At 50.2% G+C, this 17,637-nt stretch overlaps 1 protein-coding gene across 3 annotated transcripts in view; it reads right to left on the reverse strand.

The window, feature by feature from the left end:
• Nucleotides 1-8,731: 8,731 nt before the first annotated feature.
• Dpysl2 (dihydropyrimidinase like 2) overlaps nucleotides 8,732-17,637 on the reverse strand; it is a 114,249-nt gene continuing 105,343 nt past the window's right edge. For all 3 annotated transcript variants that reach the window (XM_015499459.2, XM_015499458.2, XM_048801553.1), the window contains exons 11-14: nucleotides 16,221-16,391; nucleotides 13,348-13,527; nucleotides 12,451-12,616; nucleotides 8,732-11,017 (exon numbers count right to left, since the gene is read on the reverse strand). In XM_015499459.2, the coding sequence (XP_015354945.1) occupies nucleotides 10,926-11,017; nucleotides 12,451-12,616; nucleotides 13,348-13,527; nucleotides 16,221-16,391 (609 nt within the window). In that variant the 3' untranslated portion in view covers nucleotides 8,732-10,925. The remainder of the gene's footprint in view (nucleotides 11,018-12,450; nucleotides 12,617-13,347; nucleotides 13,528-16,220; nucleotides 16,392-17,637) is intronic.

The raw sequence follows: 17,637 nt of genomic DNA on the forward strand, positions 1-17,637 counted from the left end.
TTTAAAGACATTTTTGAAAACTACCTTCAAGAGAAAATTTTTCAGTTCAATTTTTAAATTCCAAATAGAGAGATAGATGTCCCACATTCATGATCAGAATCTCAGCAGTACATAAGCAGTGAATGTGTCACCCGTCCCTGTCATTGAAGTGTTTGACAGACTCATCCCAGTGAAAGCAGAGCTCCTCTCTAACACAGGACTCCACGCCTTCCAGATGCCCTAAGTGACAGGGCCTAACCTCACTCCTCTGGGCGTCAGGGGTCAAAAGACAGCCAGGGTGGGTGTGGGAGGAGAGTCAGGGGCAGGAGAGAACAAGGTGAAGTTGGTCATCAGTTTGGCCAGTCACCAGTGACTTCAGAGAATGCATTGGGACCTGGGGACCCTGACTACAGAATATCAATATGAAGCATTAAAACAGGCTGCAAGAGGAAATGAAGGGCATGACCTCCATGGTATCTGTTTGGACAAGTGATGACAGTACTGTCCACCCTATCGGAAAGTAGGTCACCTCTAACAGGAAGACCTGTTACTTGGGCCATCTGAGATTCTGTCCCCAAGCAACTTGTTTAGTGACTTGTCCAATCTGCCTCCCACTTCACATCATACATAACTCTCTAAGCTGGAGTCATTTCGGTCCCCACACAGGATGCCAGCACCGGTTCACATGGGATTGGCTGGGTGCTGGTTAGGACACAGGCGTTCCTGCCTTGGGTAGGGCCAAGTCCTCTCCAGGGTCCTGGCACTTGGTGGTGCACAGCTCATACACTGCTGCCATCTAGTGGACAACTGTGCAACCTGCCAGAGCAGCTCAAGGCTCATTCCAATTCCCCACCAGCACTCTGTCAACCAAGATGATCCTCAGGTCTTAGTGCTGTCATCCAGGAGGGGAAAGACAAGGCAATGCCTTTGAAGGAATTACACATTTAAAGGCAACCTGGCAGCGGACTATTTTTTTAAGTAAGAACCTTGAGGGACAAGGTGCTTATTCTGAAATAGGGGACAGGTGCATGGTAGATGGTGGCAGGATGGAGGCGGGATATAGAGAAGATGAAAAACTCAGAAAAACTGGCAGTAAGACGGCCGGTGGGGTGATACTTTAAGAGCATTATAAAATTTCAATAAGCGTCCCCATCCCAGATTTGCAAATGAGTCACGAAAGACAAAAAGAAAGTTGGGGGCATAAACGGCAGGACCAGACAAATAGGACATCTGGTCAACTTGGTCCCCAAGGAGTTAACATCAAAACCCTAAGTGCAAGGGGGAGATGAGTTCCCTTGGAGAGGAACCGGGCCTGAGAGTCCTTCGGACGGCTCTGTGGGTCATTTCACCTTCTGTTTTTGTTTGTTTTAATTCCATTTTTATATTTTAACTGATTCTTTGTGAAGTCTTCCCATTCCCCTACTACATCTTCCGGCCTGGGTGTCTTGGGGTCTAGAATTCGTCCAGCACTGGTCACAGTCATCGCCCTACCTGTCTACCTTCCCCTCTAGACTGAGACCTCGTTGGATTCATTTTCCACCTCACTGGGGGCTGCCCACAGGCCCCCAGGGTGGGGGACGGCTGCCTCTCCACAAAGGGTCAAAGAGATATCTGGCGTAAGTGTGCACACCCCACTGTCCTTTCTCCTAAGTCCCAGTGAAGGGAACCGAGGAATGGACACAGAGGACAGTCACATCTGCAGCTGAGACCATGACCAGGAAAGCTCTGAGGCGCAGCTGGGACCCAGTGCCCAAAGAGCCACACTACTCTGCAGACCCACTACTCTCAAGATAGAGGTGATAAGGTCACCATCTAGTGGGGGGACACTGGCCTTAGTGTTACCGTTTGGAGTTAACCAAGGGCACTGGAATCAACGGTGTTTTCCAGCCCAGCACCCACCCCTCTTCCAGGCCTCGCATCCCAATTTTCCTTTGGAGAAGCCCTCTCTCTCTCTCTCTCTCTCTCTCTCTCTCTCTCTCTCTCTCTCTCTTTCTCTCTCTCTGTAGGAAGCCACCTGCCTGCAGGTGGGCCCCAAGATTAATTCTGGCCAATGGGATGTGAGCAAAAATTATGTCTGTATCCAGGCTGGACCTGGACTTCAGTTCCCTTTTCCTCTTCTGCAAGCCTGGAGGCAGCCCCTGGAAGACACTGCTTCTGAGATTGGAGTGGCCTGAGGTCACTGTTGCCACTTAGAAGAGACTCACACAGGAGAGCCTTCCCTCCACCCCAGGAACAGGTGGCCACCGTGAGTTGAAGGCTGTTTGCCCCCAAAACAAGCTTACAGTCTCCTAAGGAGGATAAGATCCGACCTTCAAAATAAAGAACAATAAAAGCCAGCACTTGCCTGGTGCTGATCATGGGCAGGCATCAGATAACTTATTCAATCCTCCCTATAAACTGACAAAGTAGAAAATACTGATAATTCTTGGAGAAGGAAGCTGGAACGCAGGCACACAGCCCACAAGGGGCAGGCCTGTCTGGATCTGGTGTCTAAGCCCAAATTCGTTAGGCTCCAGCTGATAACTGCACATAGATAAAAGGGAGGGCAGCTAGGGAGTAAGGCTGGCTATTGATTCAGACGAGATCCAAGAAGGAAAAGCTAAGGGCGCCCTGGATACAATAATAACCAGCATCTGCTGGCCACTTCCTGGTGCTGGTCCTAGTGTCCCTTCATACCAACTCACCGAAGCCGCACAACAACCACGTGGGAGGTACTATTATGAGGCCTGTCCTACGGAGGAGGAAACTGAGGCACCGGGCGTTTCAATGACTGGTCCACAGGCCCAACTAAGCCGGGACACACCCCCACGCAGCGTGGCCACAAAGCCCACACTCTGGCTCATAGTCTCTGGCTCCTCCCACAACCCAGTGAGACTTGGTCATTCCTTGTAATAGACTGGGTCCGTTTTTGTGTATTTCTGTCTCTACGTTTGCCTGGCGCACTGTCCTTCCTCATTCTTCAGGAAGCCTCAGTCTGTTCCAAGGAAGAACCAAGTCCCACCGAGTCAGCTCATCTGAGACACCTGGGGTGAGCGTTTCTTGATTCTCTCGGGTGCTCTCCCATCAGCCTTGGGCTCCCTGGTTTCCTCCCAGGAACCCCTCAGCCATGGCTTCCTGGCCACTTTGCTTTGGGACCTTCTGCTTTTAGGTCTCCACCTTCTTTCAGGTGCTTGAGCCAGCCAACCCTGGGGGGCCTCGGGGCTGGGACTTTCCCCAAGGCTGCAGGGAGGGCCTTACTGCCCCACCCTGGCCCCCTTCTGGCAACTTTCTATGACAAAGTGCCTGAGAAAAGGGGAGGAAATATGATTTGGGCTCACAGTTCAGAGGTTTCAGTCCATAGTCTCTTAGCCCCCTGGCTGTGGGCAGGTTGGAAGGCAGAATGGGGCACCCAGGAAGGGGCGGGCACTGCTGAGGACAAGATAGATCCTCCCAGGACATACTGTGCCCCCCCTACTTCCCCAAATAGGCCCCACCTCCTGAATGTTCTCCCACCCACCTTCAGCACCCCCCCATGGGGACCTTTAGGAGAGACCTAGTGGAACGTCCTAGGTCACTGAGTGCGTGCCCTCAAAGACGATTGTGGGACCCCCCCCACACTCTCTTCCCACACACTCTTCTGCCTCTCTCCCTCTCCCCCCCCCACTCCAGTTCAACACAGATCATTTGCTCTCCATGTGCTCTGACCACATGTGCCACCATCTGTCTCCCTTGCCAGAGGCCAAACACATGCCACCTCCTGATCTTGCTCTTTGAACCTCCCAAATGGTGACCTGAAGAAGGCTTTTGTCTCTGTAAGCAAGCTGCCTCGGGTGTTTTGTTGTAGTCATGCAAAGTCAGAGGACCTAAGTGTCAAGGCCTGAGCAAAATACCAACCCTCCACCATCCTGAAGAATGTGGAGGTTAAGATGCAAAGGAACCTCTGCCGGAGGGGACGGAGGATGACTGTCCTCAGAAAGGAGGACCGGCTGTGTGTTAAGTGAGTAGACGGAGAATACTGTTAGTGAAGATGAGCCAAGTTTACTGATGATCAAAAACCTATAAAGAGTTGAGGAGTGGGGGTTTGATCAAGGGGAAGAAGGATGCCCAGAGGGACACAGGGATAACTACTGAGGAAAGAAAGGGGGACGAGTGCTGGGGAGGCTGGTAGCTGGAGGACAGAGGTGAGGTTGGGAGGCTGAAGGTGCGTGAAGTCGGAGGGCGGGTGCAGGGGCAGGGGTGGGTGGGAAAGCCGGCGAGGGAGCGGAGACAAGCAGAGAGCCCACCTCCCTCCATCCAGGAGGGCTCCCCAATCCACCCCAGCGATGCCTTGCTCTTCTCCAAAATATATAATAAAACAGAGGGTCTCCCTCCAGCAGAGGGCGCTCAATGCCAGGAACAGACTGAGAACAGCCTGCTCTTTCCCCTTGACCCTGGGGATGGGCCAACAGAGGCCTCCCCAAGAGCTGAGCATAAACCACCCCCCACCCCGGCCCTGCCCAGCCCTTAAATGCTGGAAAAACCAAGGAGGAGCGCTCAGAAAGTGGGCCCTGGAGCCACGCCCTGCAGGTCCTCTTCCCTTGGACTGCTGGTCCTGAAGAGCTGGGGAGCAAGACAGCTCGTCCTCCCCGCCTGGCCCCTCCTTCCTGGGGGTCCACCCTGGGTTCTCTCAGGGTCCCTTGACGGAACAGAAGCCTAAGGAGAAACTCTTTGAGTGCATTCAGCATTTTGCAGATTTGGGGAAAGAGACACAAGATAAAGCTGAAAACATTTGATCCAGGTCCGGGGCATGGCCAGAGGACACAGGGTTCCTGCTGGGCACCCCCCACCCCCACTGCTTCCTGTTGGAGGCTGCGTGGAGAATGAGGTGCCCCAGGATTGGGGGGGGGGAGTGTGGAACTCTAGCACTAAGTCAGGCTTAGCTGGCAAACACCATCACACGGGGCACCTCCATGTAATCAATTATTTAACCATGAAACTCTAAGCCGTGGGGCTTGCTCCTCCTCAGCTCTCCCAGCACTCCCCACAAGGTCCCTGCGGGTTATGTGGAGCCCCGTGGGGAGGCTGCATCTCACAGCCTCCACAGACCCCGCTGTTCCTGGTGCTCAGAGCCCGTGGCCCTCCTGTGGGCACCAGCCCCCCCAAAGCTAAACCTCAACCGAGTGTCAGTGCGTGTGCCTATCTAGTCTCTTGGCCCTTTCCAAAGTATTTGTATGTCCTTTTTCAAAATCCTCATAAAATTAATTATGCTACCTAGTCTTGTATAACACACATTCACGATATTACCAAATCAACAGTTTCCCCAAATCTTAGCTCTAAAATTGAATGATTCGCTTCCAGTGACCCTCATCCTCCCCCGCTTTTCTCCTGGGGCTGTGCTGGGGTAGGCTCTCTCACTTCTTACCAGAGCCCTCCCACCTTCAGGTTCAAGTTGGCTCCCGGTGATGGCCCCAGGGCTCTTTCCTGCACAGCTCTGTCTGCCCCTTTCCTCCCTGGGCCTCAGACCACAGGCCTTCTCCTCTGGCACTTTCCATCCCCCTCCCCCTCCCCCTCCTAAGCCAGGGCTTTCCCACAGACACGCCCCATTTCCTCCAGCCTTTGAGTGTCCGTCCCTCTCCTACTTCAGTGGTGGGGAGACAGCTAGACATACAGTGCAGATATATCCCCTGTATCTTTTCTGTATTCTTTTCCATTATTTCTTATATTCACATTGCTATCAATATCTTATCTAACTATAAGGGTTTTCTATGATTCCTTGCTGTCTACGAGGCCAAGATTTCATTTTTCTCTTATTATAAAATTTTCTGGCCATTCTTAGATATTCTCAGATCATTTTTTCCTAATTTCCGAAAAGAAAATATTTTCCAACCTGTGTCTGCTGAGGACAAATGCCCTTTTTGATAATAAATCCTCCCTTACAAACCAACTGGCCCCAGGCAGCATGGACTCAAAACCTGCTTCTGAGCAAGTTGCGATGTTTCTGACCCCTCATCTGCTCCACAGCACAAACCTGATGCCTCCTTCATAGGTTGCTGTGCAGAGTAGCAGAGTTAGGTGTAAGCTCTTAGAGCAGAGCCTGGACATCGTGTTAGCTGTCATCGCCACGGTGACTTTAACCAGCAGATTGCTCTGTTCAGCAGTCAACACCATCTCTGATAGCTCACAGTCCTGCAATCTCTGCAGTCCACCAAAGACCTTGACAATCCCCAGTCTTCATCTCCTAGGACACTGTCTGCAACACCCTCCTCCAGTTCCTGGCAAGCCTCTGCTCTGCCCACGCCCCATTCATGGCTTGCCCTTTACTAAAGGTCTAGGAAAGCTGAGGATTCAGCTGCGGCTGGTTAGATAACATCATCTACCTTGCAGAGAGGGTAACTCAGGCCCATAGAAGTGAAACCGTTCTCTGAAAGACATCCCTGATCAGTAGAGCTGTCAGGGCTGAGCCCCCCCNTTTCTAGAAAAAAAAATAGGAGACTTGACAAGAAAAACATCTAATGAGTTATTTCTTTTCTTTAACACATCGCAGGACTCTGGAGGAAAGCTCAGGTCATGGGCCCAATGAAAGAGGGGAAGGAAGAGATGGGCCTTCTAATCAACTTGGGCTACAGAAACTCGCCAGAGAATGGAGGCTCCCACTCCTGGCACTGCAAGGCCAAGCCACTTCCCAAAGGCTATGTGTGCCACTTACTTTTCCTACACGCTCCAAAATGTGCCTCTGGAGTAAATCACACCCACAAAGTTACGTAGCTGGTCCAATCATTTAACAAGGCGCTAGTGCCCGGATCCATCTCTAGAGACTCCCTGGCCAGTCCCTTGCAGCCTGCCTCCTGCGACTCTTGCCATCCACCATGAGTCACTAAGACACAGCCTATGAGGCCCTTCCAGGCAGCTTTGGTACCTGGGTCCCTGCAATCCTCTTCTCAAATGTGCCCCAGCCTGCTTCTAGTACCTGCCTGAGCTCCTGCTGGGTCTGTCCTGCAGACAGTGGCCCTTTCGGCTGTGAAGGACACCCCTTGCCAGGGTAGGGCAGCATGTGCGCACACACGCCTCTGTTGGCATGGATAGGAACCTGTGCCTCTGAGGTGTTGGAGGACATTGGTGTGGTCTGGGAATTGGAGACGGACTATGGCTCTGGGGTCTCCACTTTCTCTCATCGCAGGCCTTTACACATTAGGGTGAGATGTCTCATCCCCCTCTTTGGGCAGATGTGATTCCACTGGACCACAGAGGCAGCTCCCAGCACTGTGGCTACTGAGAGGACCCAGGACGCTCCCTCTAAGCTGACTTGGGATTTTCTGGATTTCTTCTCAAGGCCTCATTTATTTCTTGTGTCACTGGTCACTGTAAATGTTGGAACTGGCAAAATTAGTGCTCTCAGAGCTCCTGAAGTTTCCAGGCCCAGGGCAGACACTCGGTGCCGACCCACTTGGGTCTCGGGATTCCCCCTTTTATTTTCCTTTCACCCGATGAGTCTTTCTTTATGAAACCTTGGAATCAGGTACATATTTTTGTAAGTCACTCATTTCCTGTTTGGATAAGTTTGGACAGAAATCAAAAAGGGAGGGAAGGAAAAGAGGAGGAAGGGGGAAAACAGAGAAAACGACTTCGACCCTATGATGGCCCGGGGAACCCGAGGCAAGCACCTCACGCAGTTCTCGGGAGCGGCGATGCCAGCGATGTGTCAGTTAACAGGCGGCTGCAAGAGCAAGTCCCGGCCCTGAGCCGCACCCTTGGCCTTGGCTGAGGGTAGAAGGAAGCACTGGGGTTTTCTCTCCTGGTTCCCTAGCAGCTCCTCTGCTGAAGGGTGGGTTCAAGTCAGCGTGATTCAGTCACCCACCTTTAATGCACCCAGGCAGCACGAGGGTTTTCCACGGTACAGAAGAAGGAAGCCCTGCGACAGGGGGACCCCACCTGAACCTCAGGTGCCCCACTGACTCCCAGTATCAATCGGATGTCCACAGCAGGTTCCTGGGGGCCTCTGGCCTCTCTGGGACGTGTTCTATAAATTTCTGACATTTGCGGGCTGGGGTCGTGGCTCAGTGGTAGCACCCTCGTCTGGCATGTGTGACGCACTGGGTTTGATCCTCAGCACCACATAAAAATAAATGAATAAAATAAAGGTCGCCTGGACATGGCCACCATGATGTGGACCGAGTGTCAAGATGAGATGACCTACGTTTTGATGTTGCACTTGTCCATCTACAACTAAAAAAATATTTCTAAAACATGCTACTTATAAAAAAAAAAAAAAAAAATTCTGACATTCGGCTTCCGTGCACCCCACAGGATATAGTTTTGCTTGGGATTAGACCTTATCCTATGGCCTGGACACGGCGACCGTGACGTGGTCCAAGAGCTCCTTAACTGGTATAGTCACCAAAACCAAGCCAAGCCAGAGCCTCCGTGAATATCCAGGGGAGAAGCATTTTTGGAGACCAAGCAGCCACCTCCTGAGCACCCCAACACAGACACACCCCTGAAACAACCACATTTTGCTTTATTAGGTGTTCCATGGTAATATAACACAGAGTTCTTAAGGAATAATAAACACGAGACTTGTCTTTTACCATAATTATTTTGCCATTAAGACAGTGGTTACAAAAAAAAAAACAAACCAAAAAAACAAACAAAAACAAAAGTCTCTTCTGGTTACACACATGATCAGCTTTAGCACTGAAAGGTCCTCCACTCAGGGGTCACAATCACAATCGCAAGGATTAAAAACCATCTATTATTAAGTCCTACACTGTTTTAGAGCATCAAGTCACTGCAGTTATTCAGTTCTGAGACACTGTTGATTTATTTTAGCATTTACATATGACATGTGTTTAACAGACACACACAGCAAGCCAACAGGTAAACATGCTTATACAGCCTGTGGAAACCTTCAGATTTTAAACTGTTTTTCTTTTCTTTTCTTTTCTTTTTTTTTTTTTTAAGAAAACAATCAAAACAACCAAAATTACCATGACCTGGTACAGGAAAAACAGGAAGACAAGTGAATACTGACGAGCTGCTTGTGTTTCTTAGAATTGAAACAAAAATGTTTTCCAACTTGTTCAAATTTCCTCTAAGTGAAGGTAAGAAAGAAAAAAAAAAGAAACAAATATATTAAGTCAACCAATTAATTTTTCAAAAGTGCAATTCACCTTTAAAATAACAAATAAACAACAACGACGACAAACCAAAACCCCGACCATAACCCCGAAGGCAAAACGTGTGGATAGACAAGCGTCAAGATGTGATGACCTACGTTTTGATGTTGCACTTGACAAAAGCAGATTTGGTTTCATAGAAGCCTGCAGACCTGACATTGCTTACAAGGACCTGGAAACAGGTTTGGAAAGAAATGCGACACAAGTCAGCAGGGACAGAAAGCAGCCAGCTAGCATAGGGGGGGGTCTCTGAGCCAAGGGAAGGGAGGAGTGTGAGACACAAGGCCACCGTGGTCTAAGTGGGCCACATGCTGGACTTGAAAGGTTTTCTCCCACAACAGCCCTGATGTGACAGACAATACATACAACATTTTTCTTTCCTCTTGCAAAGTGAACGTGTCTTTAAGTCAAAGTTCCAAGGGATTTTCTGGGTTGATAAGTTCTCCCTATGTTGCATTACATCTTTTGAAATAATTGAACCGGGGGAAAAAAAAAATGGTGTTTTCCCCCTAAGTGAAAAGGCCCAATATAGTCTAGAAACTTTCCAGGAGAAAAAAGAGCTGACCCTCAGGGCCAGACTCCCATGGGCAAGGCCCCTCTAAGGTGGTAGATGGCTTGCGGTTGGCTGGTTCACTGGGTTACTGGGTTGGATTTATGGATTGGGCCAGTTAGCTCTGCATTTTTCTCCAATGCTCAACTCTGTGTGGCTCCATACTGGGCCCGCCCTGGACAGCGTGGGTGAGAACCCACCCTATCCCTGCACCTGTCAAGAGTCTCAAAGTCAGACACACCTCCTCGTGACGGTGGGCGGATAGCACCACTCTTCCAGGACCAGGATAACATGTACAATGGTCACAAGGGCAAAGCTCAAGTCCTGCTGGACAGGTTCTGGCCTCAGTAAAACTGTTACCCTGGCAATCGGAAAAGATGACGGGGATGGGGGAAAATACCATCTCAGAGACAAGGGCCAGAGGAAACATGGAGAAAGAGCCAGATATCTGAAGGTACTCATGACTGACAACACGAGAGAGAGAGAGAGAGAGAGAGAGCAGAAAAATGGCAAAGAGAATCCTCAAAAGATCTAATCTGCTGCAAAATCTAGGCCAAAAAAGAAAACTTGCCCTTTCTCAACAGTTGACCCAGAAGATTACAGAATGGCGATGTGGACACTTTGGAGCCTCTCAGGAGGGACAAAGTGAGTCTGCCAACCACCCTGAGTCAGCATCATGGTTATATAATTGCATCATTAGGATGTCCAGTTCAAACCCTGTGTGTTAATATTGAATCAGACTTTCCAATTTAGTATTAAAAAAAAAAAAACGAACAAAACTCTAGCCCACCCCCATCCCTCCCCAGCTCCACAAAAAAAAAAAAAAAAAAAAAAAAAAACTTTTTAAAAAATTTAAAAAGAAAAGAAAAAAAGGCAGCTCTGGGCAATTCACTGTATCTCCCCCCATGACAAGGAAAGATGCTGACAAGCACAGGGGGGCGCAGTGGAGGGCGCCCTCACTGGGGTTTGCTTTGTAGCATGTCTGAGTGTTGGGTGCAGCTCCGTGTGGGGATGGGTGGCTAGGCTTGGGTGTGGTACTCATGTACAGGGAAGTAGGTGACAAATTCATAACTCCAAGTGAGAGACGGAGTGCAGGGCCCAAGAGGGAGCCCCATGAACTGGCTGCCCACAGCAACTATCACAGGCTCTTTAAAAAAAAAAAAAAAAAAAGAGGAAGAAGAAGAAGAAGAAGGAGAAGGAAGGAAGTCTCAGAATGTCCTCAGGTGTCCCATCCCCCATTCCCAAGTGGCCTGCAGGCCAGAGCTCTAGCCCAGGCTGGTGATGTTGGCACGGCCACCAGGGGGCGCCACGATGCGCTGGGTGGTACGGCGGGGGATGTTGTCATCAATCTGAGCACCTGGAGGGAAGGGGAGAGAAGACAGGGGTGAGGGGACACAGCAGTAAAACAGTCTCCTGCTTTAAACCCAAAAAGCAGTCTGGAAGGGGTGCCGGGCACAGCCTTCTCCATTTTTTTTAAAAACATGAGCTCAAACCCCAAAACAGAGATGGACCAAAGTCAGCCCAAGAATTACATCCAGGACAAGCAGTCCTCGTGGGGGCCCGGCTGGATCCATTAGTGGGGAAGTAAAACCACAAACAAGACCCCGACATTTCACCCTGCAGCCTGTCCTGGTTCCTAGCGGGGGCAGCTTTCCTGAGGATACAGCAATCTCCCCCTCTGGTATCGTGTTTCCTAGTCCTACGCACACAATGAGAAGCAGGAACACAGGAGCATCCCTGATCCGAAATCCCAAATCTGAAACACTCCCAAATCTGAAACGTTTTGAAAGTCCATGTGACCTCACTAGTGGACAGTTCCCCAGCTGACCTCATGTTGGGGCTGCAGTCAGAACACATGCACTCTAAAATAGCATATAAAATTTCCTTCTGATCATGGATGGTACATACAAAACATGAGTGAACTTCATGTTTAAACTCAGGGCCAATCCCCAAGATATTTCATTATGGATATGCAAGTATCCCGCCCCCCCCCCCAAAAAAAAAAAAACCTGAAATGTGAAACACTTCTCATTCCAAGTACTTGGGATGAGGGACCCTTTACCTGCACTTTTATATGACTGCATGACAAAAATAAGGTTCACTCTTTTTGAACTTTTTGAAAATGTAAAATCTATGTATGGCCTATATGGCAATTTTCTAGAAAAAAAAATAGGAGACTTGACAAGAAAAACATCTAATGAGTTATTTCTTTTCTTTAACACATCGCAGGACTCTGGAGGAAAGCTCAGGTCATGGGCCCAATGAAAGAGGGGAAGGAAGTTTCAAGGAAGGAAACCTTAAAATCTAGACCTTTCCTCTCACCAAGGAAATCACATATGTTATCCCAGCAAATAGCTAACCGTTCTCCAATGGCTCTGATCTAAGCATTTTGGTTGAACATCAAGTCAACTGATCCTCACAATTCCATAAGGGAGCTGCTACCATAGTCCCCATTCCACAGAAGAGGAGACTGAGGCACACGTGGAGCTGGGTTATCGAGTTTGCTCCAGACTCCGGGACTACTCCAGCCCTGAAATATCAGCGTCCTTCCTGAGGATGGATGCAACAAACTAAACAAATGCCCTTGCAATCTATTAGATCCTGGATCTAGGAGGGGCCTGGTAGTGCCACATGTGGCATAAACTAATGTGGAGATTCTGAAATCAACTGGTCACTGACTATAAAGATGCATCTCTGGTGACAGGAGTATGTCCCACCTCCAAATGCAACTGCAACCTCTGCGGGCGGAGCTGGCCAGCAGAGGGGCCCCTGGGCAAGCCGGGAACCTACCAGACAAGCTGAATCCAGACTGGTGCAGGTTCCGGACAGGTGGGGCCTGCTGTTTGGCGGGAGACGTCTTGGCTGAGGAGGCTGGAGTGACCGTCTTGGGCGTCACGGACACCTCGCACACAGGTCCGTCATACAGGCCACGAGGGACTCCTCTTAACTCTGCCAGCTGTAAAACACAAGAGCCCCTCTGCTCAGGCCACATCCACAGAGGACACCTCCCCTGCTGGGAAGGAACATGGCCTGGAGCCTAGGCCTGAGGAGATGGAGGACTTTCCTTACAGACGGGGACAACAGGGACTCCTGGGGCGGAGGACCCCGCAGCTCCAGGCCTTTCTTCCCAAGGCACCTCAACCTTAGACCCTGGAAGAATCCCCTAAACTTACAGTGTCATGTTCGAGATCTGCCCCAAGCTCTTTCCAATCTCACACTTCCTGTAATTCTCATAGGGCTCCATCCTTCCCTGCCTCCCAGTCCCCAAGCACCAGCTGTGCCCCAGACACGGTCGGCTTCCAGGCTCCTGACAGTCTCCCTCTCCAGTTCCCGCACCTCCCTTCTCTGACTTGATAAACTCCTACTTCACTCTCAAAACCCAACTTGAAACGGCCCCTCCCAGGACGCCTTCCGTCCTCTGGGCTCACGGCAGGCTCCTCGCCATAGCACGCACTGCAGATCACAGGGCGGGCACACATGGCCCTGGCTGGCTCTGAGCAGGCTTCTCCACCTGGACCTCAAGCACCAGGAATAAGAAGATCAGGTCTCCTTATCCCCACGTCCCTCTGGGCTCGTCCCAGTATTCTGACCTCAGTGCTTCATAAATGTCGGTAGAACTGAACTTGATCCACGACTTAAAAAAAAAAAAAAAGAAAGAAAGAAATTCCTAAGAACAAAAGCACTTACCCTGCTCCTTGCCTTGATGCGCTTGTAAACAAAGTCAGGGAAGGGCTTCCGGGGAACATAGCGCCCTGAGCCCTCGGTGACGTGGAGAGTGCCGTCCTCCAGGACGATCTTCCCCTGGCTGATGACCACCAGAGGAGAGCCACGGCACTCCATGCCCTCGAAGATGTTGTATTCCAGAGACTGGAAGAGGGGAGCACAGGAAGTTCAGAGCAGGCCCCGCCCCTTGCCCCTGCCAGAGTCGGGGCACGTAAGGTCTCTTGCCACCTTCTCCGGCCGGGCAGCCCCACCTCTCACTGACCCTCTAGGCCCAGGCTGGCCTGCGTGGCCCAGCATTTTGACAGGCGTCTCCTATGAGACTTCTCCTGTTGGCTCTCCTCCATCATCAACTAAGGGACTCTCTTACCACCAATGGCATCTCAGCCACAGTAACATCCAGGAGCTGTGACTCTAGGCTAGGTCACTTTAACCCTGTCTCAGAGCTTTGGTTTCTTCATCTGTCACCCTCCCAAGTCTTCAGTGACAATGACAACACAAAAGGTTTCATCCCTGTGTAGTTCGTCAGAGAAACTTGTCATTTGTGAGACGCCCTTTAGAAGGTGTGTGTCGTCCTGGGTCAAGCCATCCACGTTATTCCACATCTCCTTGTCTAATGCCTCTGCTTGAACCTTCCAGACAGAGACGTGGACATAGGGCCATCTTCCTGGGTCCCCACCCCAGGTCTGCCATTTGCCAGCTGTGTGACCCTGGACAAGTCCCTGACACCCTTCCTCATCCACAAATGGCTAAGACCCACTTCAAAGGACAGAGGCCAAGAGCAAATGAAATAAAAGCAGCTATCTGGGGCTTGGCACCGAGGGACATTTGGCTCTTACTGTGCTTTGCCTACCAGGGTGTGAGCCCTTTGGCATCCAAGGCCTCATGTGACACTTGTACTAAGCCTTGTCACCTAGGAATGAGCCCCTGGAAGGGCTCTGGGGACATCTCACTTTCAAATGATAGAAGGAGGGACCAGCCCCACGGCTCAAAGTACCTTAAAACTGAAGCATCCCGGGGTGGGTCACAGCACTGGGCACTCAGCCCTTCAGGCACCTGTAGGCAGGGGCTCCGATACGCGATAGCCACACAGCTCCCCCAAACCCACGCTCATTGCTCCGTGGTAGGAGACACACAGAGTGACACAGGATAAACCTCCTGCTGTGACTAATGACACACAGCATGCTGAGTGCCGGGGCTGTGAGGCAGGTGAGGGCAGAAAAGAGGTGATCTGAAAGTCGCTGTTTCCCCACAGGGTCACCTGCAGGAAAGGCAGGGCAGTGCTGACCCTCTAAAAGGTCTGAGTGGGAACGGAGGGAGCCCAGCCTCTGTCTTCCTGAGGCTCATCCTCCACGGTCCAGACGGAGCATGCCAGAGGCGAGTCCCCAGGTCATCTGCACCTCAAGCCAGGACCCTGTCTGCTCTTTTCGTTGCCTCTGGGGGAGGGACTGTGCGAGGGAGGGAAGCACTGTCTCCATCAACCCTGACAGCGGGCTGTGTGCTCAGCCTGCAGTGAAGGGCCCTGGACGAAGTTCAGTTCCAATTCTGGCTCAACAGCAAAATCACTGTGTGACAGTAGACCAGTTACTTCAACTCTCAATGCCTGCATTTATTGATCTTCCCACGTGGGGTGAGAAAACGCCCTTTACTAGGTGTTACATGACAGAGCAGGCAGGAATGCCAAGTTAGGTGCCCCAGGATAGGTAGGTTCCCCAGAGGGGAGTCACTCAGCACCCAGATGGGATGGAGGCTGGAAGTGGGCCAGCCAACGGGGACAGAGAGAAGGAAAGGCAGCCCCACACATGCACTGGAGCCCGCCTTGCCGCAGCCCCAGAACCTCTGTCCAAGTGAGGGGTTTGGATCCAGCAAAGGGCCCCAGCCTGTCCTAGAGAGATGCCAGAATCCCATCCCCGTGACGCGGGGCACTCAGGTGGGGTCCGTGCTGGCTAGACCAACTAGAACCAGTCCACTGAGAGCCAACAGCTCTCCACCTAGAACTGCACCCAGAACCTCCTCTTGTTTCGTTGAGGAAGCATTTCAAGATTCAAGTGAGGTCCTGACAAAACACTTTGGCAGAAGGCACCCTTCTTTTCCACAGCTCACCTGGTCCATGTTCTTTCGATTTTACACATAGATGATTTTTACAGAGGAACTGTGCTCCTGCCCACTGCCCCACAGCATCACAGGACACACAGACCTCAGCTGCCGAGACCGAGACCTTTAAAGACAGCACATTCCCAAGCTCGAGAGCCTAACTGAGAGGCGAGAGCTCCCCACACCTGCAGGTCCTAACCACCATCCAATGGCTGCACGTATTTCTTCTCTTTGGGGCGAAGTCAAGGTTGATCAATTCACTTAGGACAGTAAAACCAGCTGTCATTTTCTGTCAGGTTCCTGGGTAACACCACCCCCACAGAAAACAATGACATGTGAAAATTCAAGTGCCTGGTGACTCTCAGGACTGTACCGTGACTGCTCTATTCAGGTCCCTTGCACCAAGCACCAGCAAAAGAGGTGCACCACCAAACCATGATGGTGGAATGACGCCCAACTTCTAGAAGCTTCTTAATACCCAATGTCACCTTGGGGATGCTGAAGGTAAAGCCACGGTACCCTAAAATGTGGGTGAGAGTAACATTCTTAATGACTTCACTGAAGAAAGTGAAATGGCTTTTTTCTTTTTGTTTGCTCCCTCAACAAATTTCAAGTTATCACACATCCTGGGGAAAATTCATTCCCAGCACAGCAAGTTCTCTTTACAGCCCCTGGGCCTCTCCCTTCCTCTGCCCCTTGTGTGCCTGTGATCCATGTGGATAAGGTGTGCGAGCTAACAGGCTTACACTGTTATGTGTCTTCGCAGAGATGGTTTTGATGCTGTCAGGGTCCCAGATGACCAGATCGGCATCAGATCCCACAGCAATGCGGCCTTTCCGGGGGTAAAGGTTAAAGACTTTGGCTGCATTGGTGCTGGTTACAGCCACAAACTGGTTCTCGTCCATCTTCCCAGTGACCTGAGGGGCAGAGCACACATGACAGCAGGTCAGAGAGCTGCAAGGTGGGATGCTATCCAGCATAGAGAAGGGACATGCCATTGGAACAAAAGAGAGGTGCAGCTGGGTGGTACACGCCTGTAATCCCAACGGCTCCGGAAGGTGAGGCAGGAGGATTGCGAGTTCAAAGCCAGCCTCTCAGCAAATAGTGAGGCACTAAGCAACTCAGTGAGATCCTCTCTCTAAATAAAATATAAAATAGGGCTGGGGATGTGGCTCAGTAGCCAAGTGCCCCTGAGTTCAATACCAGGTACCAAAAAAAAAAAAAAAAAGAGAGGGAGAGAGGCATAGATATCACCTCGCATCTACTCTAACTGCAGGTCTCAGCTCTGCCTCTGGCTCCACAGTATACAGCAGGCACCAATCACATTAGCTCAAGTCCTTTCCTTCCCAAATCGGTTCTAAATTCAGTACAACGATGGGCACAGGAAATGAGCATGCAGCAAGAGAGAGTAAAAAAGGTACAAATGGCCAAAAAGCACACAAAAGTATATTCACTCTAATCAGTAGCTGAAGAAATTAAAGGTCAAACAATGAGACTTAACATTCACCTATCAAATCAGTACTACTTTGGGCTTTTGGCTCATAATACCCATTTGGACATGGAGAAAACACTGGGGGATGTCACACATTACTGGTTGCATATAAAGGGGTTCAATCTTCCTAGAAGGAATGCTAACAGTAATATGTATCAACAGCCTTAAAAATGCACACACCCTTTTCCCTAATGATGCCTACAAACATTATTAAGGATGTGTCCAAGGATGTGTCTACATGGACGCCCATCCCGGTAAAAAATATCAGAAACAACAGAAATGTTCAAAGCATTGCCAGTGAATCACCATTTAGCACCAGATGGAAAAGTCTGCTATCAAAAACCAAGTGCATTTAAGGATGTGGAAACTTTTTCATGGTATATTAAAACTGCCTAAAAAAACAGATCTCAAAATACTATGCATGATGCTAATGTTATTGACACACTCTCACATAACATACGTACCTGTGCACTTAAGCACTCCTTAAAAATGGAAAGGCACTTGCTAGCATGCTCCCTGTAGTTGGGTCTGAAACAAGGTGATTTTTATTTACATAATCTAAAAATTCATCAAGAAACAGAAAACCTGTTGCTGTTACATTTTAAAACATTAAAATGAAACAGACCAAAGATTCCCCAAAGCTCAGTGCCTGTTCAAACTGGGCATTCCAG

This window comes from Marmota marmota, unplaced genomic scaffold (genome assembly GCF_001458135.2).
Source record: "Marmota marmota marmota unplaced genomic scaffold, marMar, whole genome shotgun sequence".
NCBI classification, from domain to species: Eukaryota; Metazoa; Chordata; class Mammalia; order Rodentia; family Sciuridae; genus Marmota; species Marmota marmota.